This window comes from Mustelus asterias, chromosome 3, assembly GCF_964213995.1.
Source record: "Mustelus asterias chromosome 3, sMusAst1.hap1.1, whole genome shotgun sequence".
Taxonomy (NCBI): Eukaryota; Metazoa; Chordata; class Chondrichthyes; order Carcharhiniformes; family Triakidae; genus Mustelus; species Mustelus asterias.
The window spans coordinates 155,914,914-155,936,959 of NC_135803.1; the positions used below are offsets into that span (position 1 = coordinate 155,914,914).

Genomic DNA, 22,046 nt, shown 5'->3' on the forward strand with positions numbered 1-22,046 from the left:
CATTGCAAAGTCTTTCCCAGGCACTGAAGCATTTTTGAAGTTTAGTTACTGTTGTAATGTAGGAACCACAGCAGCCAATCGGCAAGCTCCCACAAACAGAAATATAACAAGATCAACCAGATCATCGGTTTATACTGATTGAGGGACTAATATTGGCTTCAGGTAGTGCTGCCAACTTCCTGGAGGTTTGATCACATGACTTGCCCCAACCTCCAGCCATTGGTCAGCCAACACATCCATCTGTGTAACACACTGCCTTCCTACACCAATCGGAACACACAAAGACTTATTACCCAATTGGCTGATGTGTAATTGTCAGCTAATCAGTCTATTCCCCCATTTTCCATATTGTTATATATATTTTTATTTATTATTGTCACAAGTAAGGCTTACATTAACACTGCAATGAAGTTACTGTGAAAATCCCCTAGTCGCCACACTCTGGCGCCTGTTCGGGTAGAATCATGGAATCACAGAATCCCTACAGTGCAGAAGGAGGCCAGTCGGCCCATCGAGTCTGCACCGACCACAATCCCACCCAGGCCTTATCCCCATAACTCCATGCATTTACCTTAGCTAGTCCCCCAGACACTGAAGGGCAATTTAGCTTAGCCAATCCACCTAACCCGCACATCTTTGGAGGAAACCCACGCAGACACGGCGAGAACATGCAAACTCCACACAGACAGTGACCTGAAGCTGGAATTGAACCCGGGTCCCTGGCGCTGTGAAGCAGCAGTGCTAACCACTGTGCCACCATGCCGCCCCGCAGGTACACTTAGGGAGAATTTAGCATGGCCAATGCAACTAACCAGCACGTCTTTTGGTAAAGAGAAAAGTTCAAAGACAATGACAAAACAGTGTTTTGGATGGTTCCGATGATTTTCCCCTCAGGGTGGCACACAGGGATGTCCTGGAGTTTAATCTTTAACTCCTGGAGACTCCAGGCCAATCCTGGAGGGTGCCACCCTAGCTTCAGGAAGGATTCCCCTGCTCGGGGCAGCAATGCTGTGGGATCTTCTCCATGCACCTGAATGGACACCGCGGGTCCTGGTTTAATGTCTTGCTGAGAAGCTGGCCGTCACAGCGCTGTCTTGGTGTCGCACTGGGGAGAGTCAGCCTGGGTTATGGGCTCCCGGGTGGAACTCAAACTCACAGCCTCCCAATTCAGAAGTAGCTGGGTCACAGCCAACATTAACCAGGCAAGCAGTGTGTCCCAACTGCCTCTGTGTTAATACTGAATTGTTGACATGACTCCGTGAGCCCCCAGTTGACACTCAATCAGTCGATTGTGAGCTCATAAGAAATTTCGGCATCAATTCCGCCAGCTTTGCGATAAAACTGCACCAACAATGCCCCTCATTGTGGTTGGCACAGCAAGTAGTCTCACAACACCAGGTTAAAGTCCAACAGCTTTATTTGGTAGCACGAGCTTTCGGAGCGCCGCTCCTTCATCAGGTGAGTTACCAGGCATGCTCCGAAAGCTCGTGATACCAAATAAACCTGTTGGACTTTAACCTGGTGTTGTGAGACTTCTTACTGTGTTTACCCCAGTCCAAGGCCGGCAACTCCACATCATGGCTTCATTGTGATTGGCTGTTGTGCCAGACTACTCCAGAAGGCAGCTAACAATCAGTCAGTCAGGTGGGAATTGGAGTCACATAGAGATCCAGACCAGGTAAGGATGACAGCTTTCCATTCTCACTGGGACATGAGTGACAAATTGGGTTTTCGCAACAACAGTTTTATGGAACCAAAAGAGAAAATGCTGGAACATCTCAGCAGGTCTGGCAGCATCTGTGAGGAGAGAAAAGAGCTGATGTTTCAAGTGCAGGTGACCCTCTGTCAAAGCCCTAAAAGCCCTAAACCCTCAGCTTTGACAAAGGGTCATCTGGACTCGAAACGTCAGCTCTTTTCTCTCCTCACAGATGCTGCCAGACCTGCTGAGATTTTCCAGCATTTTCTCTTTTGGTTTCAGATTCCAGCATCCGCAGTAATTTGCTTTTAAACAATTTTATGGTCACTTTTACTGACACCAGCTTTTTATAAAACAAATTAAACCTCTTAAACTGCTCATGGTGGGATTCAGATAAACATTCTCTGCATTGTTAGCTCAGTAACGTCATCACTGCAATACTGAGTCCTTCCAAAGGGTCTGCGGCAGAAACGCTGGCTCAGTTTTTTTCCCCCTGGATGCACAGGGATGAAGACATTGATCCCAACAGTTACCTTTCCAATCTGACAAGGGAACAGTTGAATGGCTGATTCTCCCACTGTCCCTGGATGCAAAGAGACAAGAGGCAGAATGATGGACGATGAAGAGATGTTTATTTCATGGTGGAGTGTGACACCTAGTGGCCGAATGGTTCTAACGGGAAATTCAAATTTCTCCCATAGTTCAATGGCCAAGTCACAGAATCATAGAACAGAATCCATTGAATCCCTGCAGTGCAGAAGGAGGCCATTCGGCCCATTGAGTCTGCACCGACCACAATCCCACCCAGGTCCTATCCCCATAACCCCACATATTTATCCTGCTAATCCCCTGACACTAGGATCAATTTAGCATGGCCAATCAACCTAACCCGCACATCTTTGGACTGTGGGAGGAAACCGGAGCACCCGGAGGAAACCCACGCAGACACAGGGAGAACATGCAAACTCCACACAGACAGTGACCCAAGGCCAGAATTGAACCCAAGTCCCTGGTGCTGTGAGGCAGCCGTGCTAACCACTGAGCCACCGTGCTTCCCCATCAAGGTCCTGCCAGCAATCACTGAACAACAACAGTGGCCTACATTGATGCAGCGCCTGTTAATGTAATAAAATCTACCAAGGCGCTTCATCAAAGCTCAAATCAATTGGCAGCTAAATGTACAATAGGGCACAGTGTCAGCATTGCTGCCTCACAGTGTCAGGGACCCGGGTTCAATTCCTGGCTTGGGTCACTGTCTCTGTGGAGTCTGCACGTTCTTCCCATGTCTGTGTGGGTTTCCTCCGGGTGCTCCGGTTTCCTCCCACAGTCGAGTGTGGGAGAGAGTATGTGTATGTGTGTGAGTGTGCATGTGTAAGTGGGTGTGTGTGTTTGTGAGAAAGAGTGCGTGTGAGTGTATGTGTGTGATTGTGTATGTGTGTATGTGAGAGAGATTTATGAATGTGTGTGCATGTGTGTGAGAAAGGGTGCGTGTGTGAGAGAGTGTGCATGCATGTGAGTGAGAATGTGAGTGTGAGAGAGTGTGTGTGTGTGTGAGAGAGTGTGTGTGGGTGCGGGGGTGTCAGTATGTGTGTGTGTGCGCATGTGTGAGAGTGTGTGTGTCAGTGTGTGTGCATCAGTGTCAGTGTGTGTGAGAGAGTGTGCATGTCTGTGAGTGAGTGAGTGTGTGTATGCTTGTGTGTGTGAGAGTGTGTGCGTGTGTGAGAGTGAGTGTGTGTGTGTGTGTCAGTGTGTGCGTGTGCGTATGTGTGTGTGTGAGAGAGTGTGCGTGTCTGTGACTGAGAGTGTGTGTGTGTGTGCGTGTGTGTGTGTATGTGTGTGAGAGTGTGTGTGAGAGTGTGTGCGTGTGTGAGAGTGAGTGTGTGTGTGTGTCAGTGTGTGCGTATGTGTGTGTGTGAGAGAGTGTGCGTGTCTGTGACTGAGAGTGTGTGTGTGTGTGCGTGTGTGTGTGTATGTGTGTGAGAGTGTGTGTGAGAGTGTGAGAATGAGTGTGTGTGTGCGTGTGTGTGTGTGTGTGAGAGAGTGTGCGTGTGTGTGAGTGAGAGTGTGTGCGTGTGAGTGAGAGTGTGTGTGCGTGTGTGTGAGTGAGTGTGTATGTGTGAGTGAGAGTGTGTGAGTGTGTTTGAGTGAGAGTGTGTGTGTGAGTGAGAGTGTGTGAGTGAGTGTGTGTGAGTGAGAGTGTGAGTGTGTGTGAGTGAGTGTGTGTGTGTGAGTGAGAGTGTGTGTGCATGTGTGTGTGAGTGAGTGTGTGTGTGTGAGTGAGAGTGTGTGAGTGTGTGTGAGTGAGTGTGTGTGAGTGAGAGTGTGTGTGTGTGTGAGTGAGAGTGTGTGAGTGTGTGTGAGTGAGTGTGTGTGTGTGAGTGAGAGTGTGTGTGAGTGAGTGTGTGTGTGTGAGTGAGAGTGTGTGTGTGTGTGTGAGTGAGAGTGTGTGTGTGTGTGTGTGTGTGAGTGAGTGTGTGAGTGTGTGTGAGTGAGAGTGTGTGTGAGTGTGTGTGTGTGAGTGTGTGTGTGTGTGTGTGTGTGTGTGAGTGAGAGTGTGTGAGTGTGTGTGAGTGTGTGTGTGTGTGAGTGAGAGTGTGTGTGAGTGAGTGTGTGTGTGTGAGTGAGAGTGTGTGTGTGTGTGAGTGAGAGTGTGTGTGTGTGTGAGTGAGTGTGTGTGTGTGAGTGAGAGTGTGTGTGTGTGTGTGTGAGAGTGAGTGTGTGTGTGTGTGTGTGTGAGTGAGAGTGTGTGTGTGGTGTGTGTGAGTGTGAGTGTGTGTGAGTGTGTGTGAGTGAGAGTGGTGTGTGGAGTGTGTGTGTGTGTGTGTGAGGTGTGTGTGGTGAGTTGTGTGTGTGTGAGTAGAGGAGTGTGTGTGTGTGTGAGTGAGAGTGTGTGTGAGTGAGAGTGTGTGAGTGTGTGTGAGTGAGTGTGTGTGTGTGAGTGAGAGTGTGTGTGTGTGTGTGTGAGAGTGAGTGAGTGTGTTTTCCTTCCTTAAAACTGTTCTATATAAAATCAGCAATTTGTCATTTGGTGATTAGTCTAAATTAAACCGGTCAGTGACCACAAAAACAGGCATGTGAAGAGTTGGAAAAGCAAGAAGCGATGTTTGAAACAGGAATGGAACCATATTTTCACCGGATATCTTTGTGGTTCTATTATAAGAAATTCATTAATCCATTAATCTGCATGAGCCAGATATCAGTCAGAGTGCAATGGCAAGGGCAGCATACACTGTCCAGCCCTAACTGCCCTCAAGAGCAGGATAATGAGCCGCTATTGTGAATCTCTGCAGTCTCTCTGGTGTGGGTACACTTACTGGGCTTCTTCCATTAGCAATTCACCATGATTGAGTGTCTCACTTGGCCATTCCTGAGGGCAGTTGAGAGTCAGCCACATTGCTGTGGCTCTGGAGTCACATGTAGGCCAGACCAGGTAAGGACGGCAGATTTCTTTCCCTAAAGGACATGAGTGGGTTTTTCCGACAATCGACAATGGTTTCATGGTCATCGTTGATGAGGCCAGTGTTTGTTAACTGAATCTAAATTCCACCAGCTGCCTTGGTGGGATTTGAACCCGTGTTTCTGGAGCATTAGGGTCTGGGTCAAAATCCTGGAACTCCCTCCCTACCAGCACAGTGGGAGTACCTACACCACATGGACTGCAGTGGTTCAAGAAGGCAGCTTATCACCACCTTCTCAATGCAATTTACCCAACTTTGATCTCTATCATTTAATACCCTCACCCAACTAAAACCTATCGAACACAATGTTGGAAGCTCCAGTTTTAAAAAATGCCGGCACGGTGGCACAGTGATTAGCACTGCTGCCTCACAGCACCAGAGACTCGGGTTCAATCCCAGCCTCGGGTGACTGTCTGTGTGGAGTTTGCACATTCTCCCCGTGTCTGCGTGGGTTTCCTCTGGGTGCTTCGGTTTCCCCCCACAGTCCAAAGATGTGTTGGTTGGATGGATTGGCCATGCTAAATTAACCCTAATGTCAGGGGGATTATTAGGATAAGTGTGTAGGGTTACGGGAATAGGGTGGGATTGTGGTCAGTGTAGGCTCGATGGGCCAAATGGCCTCTTTCTGTACTGTAGGGATTCTATGATCCTATGATTAATACACAGCCTTTTGGAAGGAACATTTTCAGATTTCTTTGACTGTCTGTGAGAAAGTGCTTCCTGATTTCATACTTGAACAGTCTAGTTTGAGTTTTAAGAATATGCCTACTCACTCTTGATTTCCCCACCAAGAAATGGATTATCTTTATCTAACATATTGAATCCTCGAAGTATCACCCTCTCAATCTTCTAAACTCAAGGAATTACGAGCCAAGTTTTTCCTCATAATTTAACTCTCAAAGTCACAGTGTTTGTTAACTGCGTCCCAGACAGCAGCAAGAGTTCCACACTTGGCCTCAGTTCCTCTGGGTTAGGGAAAGAAAAAGGCCAAAAATTAAGGTTATAAGATAAAGAAAAGTTTATTTATTAGTGTCACAAGTAGGCTTACATTAACACTGCAATGAAGTTACTGTGGAAATCCCCTAGTCGCCACATTCCAGCGCCTGTTCGGGTAACACTGAGGGAGAATTTAGCATGGTCAATGCACCTAACCAGCACGTCTTTCAGACTGTGGGAGGAAACCGGAGCACCCGGAGGAAACCCACACAGACACGGGGAGAACGTGCAAACTCCACACAGACAGTGGCCCCAAGCCAGGAATCGAACCTGGCACTGTGAGGCAGCAGTGCTAACCACTGTGCCACCATGCCGCCCAGGTTGGGTGAAAAAGGAAAGGTTTGCATTTCAGTTATGCCTTCCTCAGGGGTGACACTCAGGAGTGTCAACTTAGATTATTCTGTCAAAATCTCCAGACAGGGACTTGAAGACATAACCTTCTGACTGAGTGGTAAGAATACCGCCCACTGAGCCATTGCTGACATGGTTTAGGGATAGCTGGTACAGGAGTGGCAGGGGGAATTAGTTCGAGGAGCCCATTCTGAACAGGTCATCTCACGGCAAACAGATTGAGGAGCTTACGAATCGAAGACAGTTGAATAGTTCTGTGTTTAATGTCATAAACATACTGAAAAATGTAACTATTGCATGGCTAAATTATGATTGTAAAAACTGAATGACATTCAACAGAGAGAAAGAATGTGGGAAGACATGGGAACGAGAAACACTGTGGCCGGGATTTTCCTGTCCCACCTTGTGCGGTAACGGAAATTCCCTCGCTTGAAGTCAACGGACTTATGGCTGGTCTGTCGGATTTTCTGTCCCGCCTGTGGTATATCGCAGCCCATGCCGCCTGCCAAGGCAATATGGCCATGCAAGATGGCCGCCATGCGCACTGGTCTGTGCGTGCGCAGAGATCAAATGCCGTGCACATGAGTTTGCCCTATACACCACAAACTCATTTTGGTTTTCTACCTCTGTGATTGCAATGTACTCTGAGGTTGTGGATTCCATGGATCCCACACATCACCCAGTCGGCAAGTTACTCGGAATATCTGGCTCACAAGCATTTTATTGGCACTTGGAGAAAGTGTTCCTTTACAAGGAGTGACAAGGACAGTCCAGAATTGTTACTGAACACCGACACTTCAACTCACTTCAATAATTCCTGTCATCTCGCAGTTTATAAACACTGCGAACATATGTTGCTAAATATTCAGTGATCCAAAAGCTTTAGGAAAAACAGGATACGAAAACTGTTGCAATGTTCATTGAGCTCACTAATTCTAGTGGTTTAACAAAGGGGCAGAATCCTGCCTTAAACCATATGCATATTCTGTCACATTCTCAATGAATGAATGATGTTGCAGAACTGAATATAATTTTGCAAACTACTGACAGCCATTTTATTATTTTTGATTTGATTTATTATTGTCACATGTATTAGCATACAGTGAAAAGTATTGTTTCTTGCGCGTTATACAGACAAAGCATACCCTTCATAGAGAAGGAAACGAGAGAGTGCAGAATGTAATGTTTTAAGTCATAGCTAGGGTGTAGAGAAAGATCAACTTAATGCAAGGTAAGTCCATTCAAAAGTCTGACAGCAGCAGGGAAGAAGCTGTTCTTGAATCGGTCGGTACGTGACCTCAGACTTTTGTATCTTTTTCCTGATGGAAGAAAGTGGAAGAGAGAATGTCCGGGTGCATGGGGTCCTTGATTATGCTGGCTGCTTTTCTGAGGCAGCGGGACATGTAGACAGAATGAATGGATGGGAGGCTGGTTTGCGTGATGGACTGGGCTTCATTCATGACCTTTTGTAGTTTCTTGCGGTCTTGGACAGAGCGGGAGCCACACCAAGCTGTGATACAACCAGAAAGAATGCTTTCTATGGTGCATCAATGGAAGTTGGTGAGAGTTGTAGCGGACATGATAAATTTCCTTACTCTCTTGAGATAGTCGAGGCTTCGGTGGGCTTTCCTAACTATAGTGTCGGCATGGGGGGGACCAGGACAGGTTGTTGGTGATCACCTAAAAACGTGAAGCTCTCGACCATTTCTACTTCGTCCCCATTGATGTAGACAGGGGCATGTCCTCCACAATGCTTCCTGAAGTCGATGACAATCTCCTTCATTTTGTTGACAGTGAGGGAGAGATTATTGTCATCGCAACACATTCTGATACATGGGACATTGTTCTAGAAAGTAAACAAGCTGGGTTCATGTTGCACATTGCCCCTTATAAAGATGACGGCCATTAACCTGGGTCCATCATCGGTGTACAACTGCACACGCAAAACATTGGCCGAAAAATGCAGCCAATGAGAAAAGGTTACTCGGACCATGAAACCTGCTCCTTTCCAAGATCATGTGGTGTGTGGGAATAAAGAAACCCCCTTTGGCCCATTTTACCTCGAGCCTACTGAGTCGCTCTTACAGCATCCAGTTATTGGCCGCACAAAACCTCCTTCTCTATTCAACCAATGACAGTCATTCAGAGGTGTGTTTGACAGTTTTGTATCAGCCCTCATGCTCCTTGGTTGGAATTTTCCACTCTGCACAGAGTGCTGGCTGAAGGAAAGACAGCTGCGTGTATCTCTCCAGTTGCACAGCCAAGTTTTCCCTCCAGATTCTCTGGCACTCTGTGCACAGAAACCCTGTGGGGTGTGGTCTTCACTGTCACACTGGCGGGGCAGGAACGCTGGCTCCACGGAGGTCGGGGCATGAGTGAACCAGATGAGTTTTTATGACAATCAATGAGAGTGTTGTGATCACCATGACTGATTTTATGAACTGAATTTAACTTTCACCACACCTTCCAAACTCATGGCCACTTCTGCCTAGAAGGACAAGGACAGCAGATACCTGGGAACACCACCACCTGGAAGTTCCCCTTAGAGTCACTCACCATCCTGACTTGGAAATATATCTCCGTTCCTTCACTGTTGCTGGGTCAAAATCCTGGAACACCCTCCCTAACAGCACTGTGGGTGTACCTACACCTCAGGGACTGCAGCAGTTTAAGAAAGCAGCTCACCACCACCTTCTCTTGGGCAATAAATGCTGGTCTAGCCAGCGACACCCACATCCCTTGAATGATTTTTTTAAAAATGAACCTGTGTCCCCAGGGCATTAACCTGGGTGTCTGGATTAGTCATGATGTGGAGATGCCGGCGTTGGACTGGGGTGAACACGGTAAGAAGTCTCACAACACCAGGTTAAAGTCCAACAGGTTTATTTGGTAGCAAATACCATAAGCTTTCGGAGCACTGCTCCTCATCTGGCGAAGGAGCAGTGCTCCGAAAGCTTATGGTATTTGCTACCAAATAAACCTGTTGGACTTTAACCTGGTGTTGTGAGACTTCTTACCGTGTCTGGATTAGTCCAGTGATTGACAAAAGAATCAAAGGCAACATGAGGAAGAATTTATTTATGTACAAGTGGTTAGGCTCAGGGTTGCGGCTGGGGAGAGGGGTGGTGGAAATGGTTTCAATAATAGTTTTCCAAAGGGATAAATACTTGAAAGAGAGAAATTTACATGGCTGTGGAGAAAAAAACAGGAGGACTAACTGAATAGCTCTTCGAAAGGGCTAGCACAGACTTTTGGGCAAAAGGGCCTCCTGTTGTATTGTTCGGTTCTATGAAATGGTGCTTCTTTTGTCTTCCTGAGGTGGGAGGAAGGTGAGCTGGGACCCCTTTGACCAAGCAGAAAGATGATTCAAGTTTGTGTCATCTCAATGGTGGTGACCCAAGCGCAAGTAATACTGCAGATGCTGGAAATCTGAAATAAATGATGCTGGAAAAACTCAGACAGCATCTGTGGAGAGAGAAGAGTTAATGTTTTGGATCTAACTGATCCTTCTGCAGAAGGTCCGAGCTCTGTAGAAGGATCATTTAGACCTGAAACATGAACCCTGTCTCTCTCTCCACAGACGCTGCCAGAGATGCTGAGTATTTCCAGCGTTTTCTGTTTTCGTTTCAGATTTCCAGCATCCGCAGCATTTTGCTTTTATCTGAGGGATCAACTGATAAAAGGGATGATGGCGTAAGGTGGTAACGGGTCAAGGAAAGGCACAAAAGCTGGGTCGAGGGGGATGTGTAAATGGTAACAGCAGAATTATCTTCAACAGCTGCTGTCCAAACACCAAAAAAATCACAAAAGGAAACTAAATGGGAACGGTGTGTAAAGACTTCAATTGGGTCATTGAGGTTGGCCCATTGGAGTATGAACTCTCTGATTAAGGATCCAATTGATGGGCCAATCAGGGAGTCTTTGTCTTGTACTTAACCGGAAGTGTCAATCCATCTGGTACCCCCCCGGAGATAGACTGTTAACTACTAGCACTCTGTGTACTGCTGTTAGAGATGTAAATAAAGGGATTTTGCTGAAGGAACCTCTGCCTCCAAAGACTTATTACACAGTGGTTGTAATCTGAAATTGTTGAATTCAATTTCTAATCTGGAAGTCTGTAAAGTGGCTGATTGAATGATGAGGTACCGTTCCTCAATATCAGAATGCTTGATACTGAGTGTTAGTTGCCCAAGGTAGAAAGTGTTCTATTTGTGAGCAATAAAACCTGTCACATCGATAAAAGAAGGAAGACAACTCTAACAAAAACAGCAAAAACTGCACCAAATCTGCCATGGTCCACTTACACAGTGTTATTCCATGTTTCACTTCTTCAATCAAATACAGACCATCATTTTCCTTTAATTCCCCTGACCATTCAACATTGAGCTGAACTTTACAATCCCCACACCCCCAAATCCATATCACCTTCCCAATCACCTTCAACCTTTCCTCACCCCCACTACTTTCTGAACCCTCACTCGCATATTCTTCCCTCTTCAGCTTGGTCCATCTCCTCATGATCCCCTCTTCAACCTTCCCAAACTCTCCATAACTCCAGCTTGTCTACAGCCTGGACTCTTGTGTCTGATCTCATAACCACATCCCATCAATTCCATTGAGCATCTCTTCACCAATCATCTTTGACATCTCAACTTTAATCCTATTCTTGTTGTTCAAACATTCCATGGCCTTTGTTCATTCCCAGTCGTGGCAAATTTCTCCAAGTGTCTTTCCTAACACAGACTTTGGCCTGAATTTTCAGGCCCCCATCATCTGAAGCGTTGGCAGGGAACCCATCCCCACTGTTTCCAGCAGTCCCGATGACATATTAAGTTCTAACCAGCATTGATTGGCATAAGACGGGATTGGCTGGTAGTTCTCCACTGCCTCAAGGCACAGTGCCGCAGTGACTGGAAGAGGCTCTTCGTGGAGTTGTCTGGCACTAAGTCCCAGTAACTAGGAGATGAGACAAGTGGCAGGGCTCCCAGGGCAAGGTGGGTAGAGAATGCCCGGGGGTGTGGGGGGGGGGGGGGGGGGGGGGGGGGTCATGAGGGGAGTGATCGGTGTCCTGGGGGGATAGGCCAGGAGAGAGGAGGAGGAGGTCACTGGGCCTTAAAGGGAAGGTACCTCAGAAAGAAAAGGCCTTCTGGTGGAAGAGGTCCCTCCACACCTTCCCGTCTGAAATCCAACTATCTTTATGTGTTTCCAGCCCCGAGCTGTCATATGCCCACCTGCCATTGGCTTAAAAATTGAGGCTGGGTGGGAAATGGTCCTTAAGGGCCTTAATTAGGGCAAGGGTGGGCTAGCCATCTGAGGCCCTTCCTGTCCTCATATAAAGTCACCACTAGGTCGGGGCAGGCAGGAATCTGGAGGGAATCCCTCCCCTCCGGGAAATTTCACACTCCCCTCCCCCCCGCCACAGAAACCGCCAGGAAATGGAACGTAAAGTTCTCGTCCTTCTTCCAAACCTGGTCTATCTGTTCTTCCTTCAGTGATAAAGACCACAGCCAATACAAGCCATGCACTCTGAAATTTTCTTCTCAAAGCTCTTTACTACTCAACTTCTCTCAAAATTTTAACAGATACCACAAGAGCTATGAGGACAACTTGGATCGACTAGGCTTGTATTATCTTGAGTATAAAAGATTAAAAGGTGACATAATTGAGGTGGAGTTGAGTTGATTCTAGGATTTGGTGGCACAGATAGAAAGAAATGATTTCCCCATTGAATGAAGAAGTGCATCAGCATAAAGTTGAGGGCATAACCTTAAAATTAGTGTCAAGACATTCAGGAGTGACGTGAGGAAGGATTTCTTCACACAAAGGGGAGTGGAAATCTGCAACTTTCTTCCATAAAAAGCTATTGGAACTATGGGTCAATGGAAAAAATGGAATGAAGCATCAAGGAGCTGAATGATCTCCTTCGCTTCCCAAACTATAGTTAACTGGAACATTGGTGACATTCCCTGACTCCTCTTGGATTCCAGAGATCCCCATTCTAATAAAGTAGCCAGTTTTGGTCATGCACAAGGTGCTGTAAGAGGTTTTGCAGTTCATGGTATTGATGGATACTAGGTGACTAGTTCACTATTCTGCTGTTGCATTTTTGTGTGGGTTTGGTTTATAATTACTCCCATTGGGACCTGCACCTATGAAATGTTTTTCCCCGATAATGCTGGACTGGAACTGCTACAGGAAAGACCTCAAAACCTTGCCCCATTCTTACAACTGGAAAGCTGACCCGTACTGACAAACTAGTAATGCACCTTGGAGTAATCAGGTATGACACCGTGGAAACGGAGGGATCTGGATCACTGCAGTCTTTCAAACACTGCTACCAATCCCATGGAGCATCAATAGGACAAGGAATGTTTCAGTTTGATTAGCTTTCAAGATGAGGACCATCGTATCAGTTAAAAGGGAAATTGGACAAGTATTGGAAAGGAAGATATAAAAAGAGACAAGGAGGGGAGGATTAGAATGGATGACTCCAGCTGAAGAGTGCTTAGTACAGTAATTGCTGTGAATCTATCAGAGTGATGCTAATATCAAACCCAACATATTGCACAAAGTTATGGGCCAGCAAGTGTGTTTCTAACTCTGACTCTCTAAGGCCTCTGTGGTTGCTTGAGCATGAATCAGGACACGTATTCCGCAGAGTGCTGCCCAGTCATCTCCTCCTCCCCCCCGAACCATTCCCATCCCCCTCCACTCCCTCCCTGCCCAGCTGCTTCTGCATGAACAACTGAAGGCGAGCGTTCCACACAAAGCTTCCTGTGAGAATCTAGACAGAGCTTGTGTTGCCAGTCCAGGGTTTCCGGTTAATAGCTCTGCCGCTGCCAACCTTGGGTTTATCAGTGGGGTGCCAGGTGGTGGTCAGGATACTGTGGTAAAACTGGAGAACAGGAGCCATCAGTTGGGGTTTTCTTGAGTGTCAACTTTAAGACAGATTGGAGTTCCCGCCTTTGACCGTGACAGTTAGGATTGCATGAGCAGGGCTGTTTACGTTGTTCCTTGATGCCTTCACTCAACATGTGGACCTTTCTCAAATATCCTGTAAACTACATAATCCACAGTGTGAGAATTTGTAGATTAAGGGACCATCTGAGTCACCAAACTACAAGTGTCATTGTGTGGAAGTCAAACACACGAGTCAATGTTACTGTAGACTTCACCAAGGCATCTGTGGTGCTCATTCAGTCAAAGGGAGATAAAAATGGAAATCTATTCCATTTCTTCTTCACTTATATCATTAAGTACATCTGTGGTCAGTTGCCATGCTGCAATCTCCTCATGTTATTCTTATTACATTTCTCTTCCTAACCTGAAGGCAAGGTATTCTCTTTCCTTCCACTCAACAGGTGTCAGGAATCTTTCCTTGGCGTCAGAGGGCGGCACGCAACAAGAATCTTAAAAAAGGTGACATGCCAAATGTCACATCTCTGACACTGAAGACATGCTGGTCAGGTCATGTGGTGTGAATATCTGAGGAGCAAATCCTGAAGAGCAAAGTCCAAAGATGAGCACGTTAGGTTGATTGGCCATGCTAAATTGCCCCTTAGTATCCCAATATGTACAGCGGGGGAATTAGTGGGTTAAATAGGTGAGTGGATACATGGGGTTACGGGGATAGGGCCTGGGTAGGATGCTCTGTCGGAGAGTTGGTGCAGAATCGATGGGCCAAATGGCCTCTTTCTGCACTGCAAGATTCTATGAAGATCTTTCATGTTGCATTGACAACTGGGAAGCAATGTCGAAGTTGGTCAGCAACCCAAAATTAAAGATGGCTTAAAAGCAACAGTGAAATAGAGAAAAATAAATGTCCATGGGCCGAATTCTACGGCCTTGCTCATCCCAAAACCATAAAATCCCGCCCGAGGGCAACCGACCTTCCCATGTCCGCACCTTGCACGCTCCGATTCCTGCGGCGGGCAGGGCGGTAAGATTCCGGCCACAAGTGAGAACAAGTTGTTCATGATAAGGAATAGTGAAAACCAATTCATGGAAACACTTACTACTCTGAGAGCTGTTGCATTGCTGACGCTGAACATAAACTCCTGTTGTGGTTGACTCACCTGGACAATTATGGTCCCCATCCTGGTGTGTCTAGTAGGATCCCATGTTCAATCTGCAGACACTCAATTTCAGTAACAAATAGTTCTCATTAGTCATCAAAGAGCTCACTGCCAGAAAATGGATGGTGTTCCAGCCACCTTCTGCACTATCGGAGGATGACACGTTATGAAGGCTGTGCGGTTGAGCCTCATATCAAGAACATGAATTGCATCCATCAAGTCCAGCCCAGTCTGTAGTCACAGGTATAAATAAATATATGTTGTTGGAAGCCAGCTGAACACATGAGGGGGAAAGCAGTAGAAGAATGTTGATAGACAGTATTGGGGTTTAGTGGGAAGAGGGTCCTGAGGAACATAAACACCGGCATTGACCTGATGGGCCGAATGGCCAGCTTCTGTGCAGTGAATACAGGTACTCTATAGTTCCATGTATAGGACGTGGGATAAAAGAGCCATATTGGGTATGACTGACAATCAAGAATCATCCAATTGCTTTCCAGACCTTGTGAAGGATGGATGTGTTGGACAACCAATGAAGAAGGGATGCCTGGTTATGTGATAAAACCTCTTGGAGTATGTCCAGCCAGAGTTGACAGCCCATATGGTAAATTGGGGTGTCCAGACATTATCTGAATTGAATTGATTTATTATTGTCACATTTATTAGTACACAGTGAAAAGTATTGTTTCTTGTGCACTATACAGACAATGCATACTGTTCATAGAGTACATAGGGGAGAAGGAAAGGAGGGTGCAGAATGTAGTTTGATTATTATTGTCATATGTATTGGGATACAGTGAAAAGTATTGTTTCTTGCACGCTATACACACAAAGCATACCGAACACAAAAACAGAAAATGCTGGAAAATCTTAGGAGGTCTGACAGCATCTGTGGGGAGAGAGAATAGAGCCAATGTTTTGAGTCCAGATGACCCTTCGTCAGCTGAGGGTCAACCAGATTCGAAGCTTTAGCTCTATTCTCTTTCCCTACAGATGCTGTCAGACCTGCTGAGATTTTCCAGCATTTTCTGTTTCTGTTTCAGATTCCAGCATCCGCAGTATTTTGCTTTTATCATAGACAAAGCATACCATTCATAGAGTACAGAGGGAAGAAGGAACACTATAGTGTTATATCTGGCTGGAAAATATTTTTCTGTTCTAAAAATCATACACAAACCTCTAAATTCACTGATATTATAGACATGATTTAACTTTTAAAAACAAATGATTTTGTCAGGCAGTGAGTTAGCCGCCGCTCGTTGCTAAGGGCGGGGAAGGTCCTTGGCTGCGGGCGCCGCCATCTTGTTTCGCTCAATGGGGGAGGGGGAGAGTGAAGGAAGCGGCGGCGGGGAACAGCTCAACACTATCCGGCTCCATCCGCACTCTCTGTGAGATGGACGGGCTCCTCTCCCATATCATCCTCTTCGTTGGGCTCTGGGCTTCCTTGCGGCCGGTGTATGGCGACTCCCTGGTGAACGAGGATGTTAAACGGTCGATAGATTTGGGGACTCACTTGGCCAAAATCACGGCCGATCTGACGCTGTCCAACAGCGGGCCCGCCCCGGCCTCATCCTTCATCCTGGCGGTGGAGCCGGGCCTGGAGAAGCACCTGGCCTACTTTGGAGTCACCGTAAGCTATTCTGTTTGCCCAGTGAAGCTCAGTAACTTTAATTGCAAATGTTTCTTTGCGAGCTTTAATTGCAAACATTTATTTTGCAAACCGATTGCGCTGCGGAAAGATTGCTCCAAAAATGTTGATAAAGCGGAGTAACCAGTTGCATTTGCACAGACGGGGCATTTATTGATTTCCAGGAAAGATAAGGAGTGTTAACGTGTCTTTGAAAGTGGTTTGGGGTTGGTTCAATGAATGACACTGTGCTCTGCTTCCGTGTTCCTGCAGTCCCAGCAGTTTGACACGTATGCACAAAACTCAGGGTCATTTACCCACACACTCAGATCCTAACCCCGTTGATCATAAAATATTCATTAATATACATTACAATTTCAGAAAACCGAGTCTAAGGAGTAACCTTTATATTAAAATATCTAATAAAAGGTTTAAAGTTTTTTAAAGTGTATTTCTTAGTGTCACAAGTAGGCTTACATTAACACTGCAATGAAGTTAGAATCATAGAATTCCTACAGTGCAGAAGGAGGCCATTCGGCCCATCAAGTCTGCACCGACAATAATCCCTCTAACCAACGCATCCTGGGACACTAAGGGGCAATTTAGCATAGCCAATGTACCTAACCAGTATGTCTTTTGGACTGTGGGAGGAAACCGGAGGAAGCCTATGCAAACACAGGGAGAATGTGCAAACTCCGCACAGCTGGCGATCGAGGCCGGGAATCAAACCTGTGTCCCTGGCGCTGTGAGGCAGCAGTGGTAACCATCATGCAACTGTGCTGCCCAATTAGCAATTTTCTGCTTTTTCTTTTACATTCAAACTCCCATTGGATCTCATTTATTTCCCTAATTAACACTAATGGCTCTGAAGAAGAGTAATATGGACTCAATGTTGACTGTTTCTCCACGGATGCTGCAAGACCTGCTGAGTTTATCCAGCATTTTCTGTGTTTATTTCTTTCTTCACCTAGACCGTGACTCACTAGCCAGTGGAAAGAATTGCATTTATATAGTACTTTTGACAATCATTGGATGTCTCGAAGTACTTTTGAAGTGTAGCCACTATTTTTAATGTAGGAAACATGGCAGCTTATTTGTGCTCAGCAAGATCCCACAAACATTAATGTGATAGTGTCTGGATAATCCTGTTGTGACGTTGATTGAAGGATAAGTATTGGCCAGGAAACAGAAAATAACTCCCTTTTTTCGAAGTAGTGCCATGGGATCTTTTGTTAGAGATTGGACCTATTTAATATCTCATCCGAAACAGTGTCTCTTGGCAGTGCGGCACTTCCTCCGCTCTGCACTTGGAGCGTCAACCTGAATGTTTGTGCTTAAGTGTTGGATGTTTCTCAAACTCAAAAGCTTCTGGCTGAGAGTTGTGTGTACCACCCACTGAACCAACACAGCAGTCTCATTTCACAATTGGGTATGGTTAGAACTAGCCTGGTGGCATCCAAAAAATGCTTTGAAGTTAGCTATGTCGGGAAGGACTTTTATACTTTGTGGAAATCTATCTTTTGGCTGTTTAGAAATCATAGAAACCCTACAGTGCAGAAGGAGGCCATTCGGCCCATCGAGTCTGCACCGACCACAATCCCACCCAGGCCCTACCCCCACATATTGGCCCGCTAATCCCTCTAACCTACGCATCTTAGGACTCTAAGGGACAATTTTTAACCTGGCCAATCAACTTAACCGGCACATCTTTGGACTGTGGGAGGAAACCGGAGCACCCGGAGGAAACCCACGCAGACACGAGGAGAATGTGCAAACTCCACACAGACAGTGACCCGAGCCGGGAATCGAACCCGGGACCCTGGAGCTGTGAAGCAACAGTGCTAACCACTGCGCTACCGTGCCGCCCTTTGAAGAATGGTAGCCAGTTTGAAGCTTCCGCATTTAGTTTCTTTAAAATTCTTTACATGGGGGCTCACGTGATGTGAGCGCAGAAACAGCTGCGTCTCCGTGAGCTCTGGCGCTACTCAACTTTTAGTCCTTTCTTTTATCCTGATGCCACAAGTACCTAATCTAGGAGTGGAAACTCTGTACTATGTCTCTGGAAGATTTCTGGTTAAGTTTTGGGATAAAGTGCAGAGTAAAGTCATGAAAATCCTCAATTGGAAGAAACACTCTGGGTGGAGTTGAGCTCTCAATATGGCGATTTGGTCAGTGTGTGGGCTGTCCACCAGTGGCGTTGTAGGTGATGACTGCCAATATGCTTACGGTTATAGAGGTAAAACTCTGCTTTTGGCACAATTTCAGTGCTCATATTTCTCAACTGCAGAATACTGATAGCTTGACGAAGCGGAGGAAATAATTGCTATTGTCGGGAATGCAGCTTCCTCAGCTGAGGCCCACTTTCAATCCTTGGAAAATCAGCTAAATAGTATGTCAGATATCCTGATAGATCTGGAGAGCGGCTTTCCAGAATGCGCTCCTAGCTAAAGGTTTTGAGAACTGGCTACCATTCTTCAAAGTAATAAAGTTTATTTGTCACAAGTAAGGCTTACATTAGCATTGCAATGAAGTTACAATGAAATTCCCCTAGTCGCCACAGGCTGGCGCCTGTTTGGGTCAATGCACCTAACCAGCACGTCTTTCAGAATGTGGGAGGAAACCAGAGCATCTGGAGGAAACCCACGCAGACATGGCGAGAACGTGCTAACTCCACACAGTGATGTTTTGGTAACCTGAGAACCAATCATATTGTGGAAAATATTGATATGTCATCAGGCGTATAAGAGACGAGGGACAGTGAGACAAACAGGGAAAGCATCTGCCACCTGTCACCGCTCACAGCTCTGAGAGAGAGAACTGCTGGCTCTCATAGCTTCATTTATGTCTTTTTTTAAAAAGCCTCATCTCGATGGTGAAGATAGCAAAAGAAGACAGGGATTCCAGACAGAAGAAATCAACAGAGAAGACCAGAAAATTCCGGAAGACGCAAAACCTGGTTGTAATTTAGAGAGTGACTAAAAATTCTATTCTTTTGTTAAGTGAATCATAGAATCCTACAGTGCAGAAGGAGGCCATTCAGCCCATCGAGTCTGCACCGACCACAATCCCACCCAGGCCCTACCCCCATATCCCTACATGTTTACCCGCTAATCCCTCTAACCTACACATCTCAGGACACTAAGGGCAATTTAGAATGGCCAATCAACCTAGCCCGCACATCTTTGGACTGTGGGAGGAAACGCAGACACAGGGAGAATGTGTAAACTCCACACAGACAGTGACCCAAGCCGGGAATCAAACCCAGGTCCCTGGAGCTGTGAAGCAGCAGTGCTAATCACTGTGCTACCGTGCCGCTCTAGTGGGAATTGTATTGATCCGAACATCACTCCATTAGAATCATGTCTATTCAGTTTGTTAATAGTTTAGTTAACCTGTTCACTGTTAGATAAAGTGTGTTATTTGTTGATTTTTTTTGTTAGTGTCAGAGAATTGTTTTTGAACCACAAGTTGTTGAAGAGCAGATTGTACCTCTTCACAGATTATGATGCGAGGTACTCTGAGTGGTTAGGAGTTAGCTCTCAGGGTGGGGACCAACCTCCGCTTCATAACCGTTGCATTGTTTGTACAAATGTGGAAAATCTTCAATAAAAGTATATATTTTAAAAATTCTTTACCTATTATGAGCATATTCCAGCCCCGCACTGCTGACGAAGCCCACACCCATTCCTTTGGGTGACTGTTGTGTTCTACTGGCCCGCATTCCATCTTGAGAGTGCCAAAAACTCCTGCCAACGCTGAAATGTGTAGGTTATGTGCAGTGATGTTTGATTTGATTTATTTTTGTCACATGTACTAGTGTACAGTGAAAGGTATTGTTTCTTGCGTGCTATACAGACAAAGTATACTGTTCATAGAGACAGAAAGGAGACAGTGCAGAATGTAGCGATACAGTCATAGCTAGGGTGTAGAGAAAGATCAACTTAGTGCGAGGTAGGTCCATTCAAAAGTCTGATGGCAGCAGGGAAGAAGCTGTTCTTGAGTCGGTTGGTACGTGACCTCAGACTTTTGTATCTTTTTCCTGACGGAAGAAGGTGGAAGAGAGAATGTCCAGGGTGCGTGAGGTCCTTAATTATGCTGGCTGCTTTTCCGAGGCAGCGGGAAGTGTAAACAGTATCAATGGGTCGGAGGCTGGTTGTGTGATGGATTGGGCTTTATTCATGACCTTTTGTAGTTTCTTGCGGTCTTGGGCAGAGCAGGAGCCATACCAAGCTGTGATACAACCAGAAAGAATGCTTTCTATGGTGCATCTGTAAAAGTTGGTGAGAGTCGCAGTGGACGTGCCAAATTTCCTTAGTCTCCTGAGAAAGTAGAGGTGTTGGTGGGCTTTCTTAACTATAGTGTCAGCATGGGGGACCAGGACAGATTGTTGGTGATCTGGACACCTAAAAACTTGAAGCTCTCGACCATTCCCACTTTGTCCCCATTGATGTAGACAGGGGCATGTCCTCCGCTACACTTCCTGAAGTCGATGACCATGTTCTTCGTTCTGTTGACATTGAGAGAGAGATTATTGTCGTCGCACCATGTGTCATCGCGCGCCATGACTTCAGATACCAAGGAGATGGCTTTTGTGTTTTCCACTTTTTCAGACTTCATGCAGACCAGACTTTGCAAAGGCAGGGTTTTTGCTCTCTTTATTTGGTCTGCACCATTTTTAATGCAGGCAGTTGCCTGAGTCGTCGTTGACAGTGAAGCCCAAGACCGCAAGATACTACAAAAGGTAGTGAACGAAGCCGTCATTACTCAAACCAGCCTCCCACCCATTGACTCTGTCTACACTTCCCGCTGCTTCGGAAAAGCAGCCAGCATAATCAAGGACCCCATGCATCCTGGACGTACTCTCTTTCACCTTCTTCCGTCTGGAAAAAGATACAAAAGTCTGAGGACACGTACCAACCGACTCATTCTGCCTTTGTGGGGAGTGCACCCTCTGTGCTTGAGTTGTCAATAAGCATAGCCTCCCTAAGTTGCGCAAATTCCCATTCGCCTATCACCCACTGTGCTTTTGGCCTTGTCAGTCCTTATCACTGTAATCTCCTCCAGTCTGTCAACTCAGCATTGCTCCAGTACTGCCCTTTTTATACATTCCTAATTTCCATCACTCCTCCGTTGCTGGCTGTGCTATCAGCTGCCAAGACCCTAAACCTCAAAAGTCCAAAGCGTGGTGACAGTGGTTAGCATAGCTGCCTCATAGCGCCATACACCCATGTTCAATTCCCAGCTTGGGTCACTGTGCGAAGTCTGTACATTCCCCCGTGTCTGCGTGGGTTTCCTCAGGGTGCTCCAGTTTCCTCCCACAATCCAAAAGACGTGCTGGTTAGGTGCATTGGCCGTGCTAAATTCTCCCTCAGTGTACCTGAACAGGCGCTGGATTGTGGCAACTAGCGGATTTTCACAGTAACTTCATTGCAGTGTTAATGTAAGCCTGCTTGTGACTAATAAATAAACTTTAAACTTTTTAAACTTGTCTGATTGCACTTCCCTGAAGATCCTTGTAAACCTCTTGCCCATTTTGGTGTACTGTAGAAGAAAGATAATATTGAGTGGCTGATGCTCAGATATTGAGTTGTTGGTGTAGGTCTCTTTACTTGAGATCATTGGTCTTTAAAGTCTGAGACCAATTTTGGAGGTTTCAAGATGCCAGTCTTGGATCAGTTAGGTAACACTCTTGCCTCCGAGTTAGACTTTGCTGTGCTTGAGTCTAACTTGAGACCAGCCCAACACACCCAGTACTTGTACCCTGGAGTGCTGCATTGTTGGTGGTGCTGTCTTTTGATCAGACATTAAACCAAAGCCCGACCTGCCCACTCAGGTAGATGGAG

The 22,046-nt window shown here is 46.2% G+C and overlaps 1 protein-coding gene across 1 annotated transcript in view; it reads left to right on the forward strand.

Annotated features, from left to right (window-relative positions):
- Window positions 1-15,872: 15,872 nt before the first annotated feature.
- The window catches only part of rpn1 (ribophorin I), a 32,304-nt gene continuing 26,130 nt past the window's right edge, over window positions 15,873-22,046 (forward strand). The window contains exon 1 of the mRNA XM_078209993.1: window positions 15,873-16,206. Coding sequence (XP_078066119.1) covers window positions 15,970-16,206 — 237 coding nt within the window. The 5' untranslated portion in view covers window positions 15,873-15,969. The remainder of the gene's footprint in view (window positions 16,207-22,046) is intronic.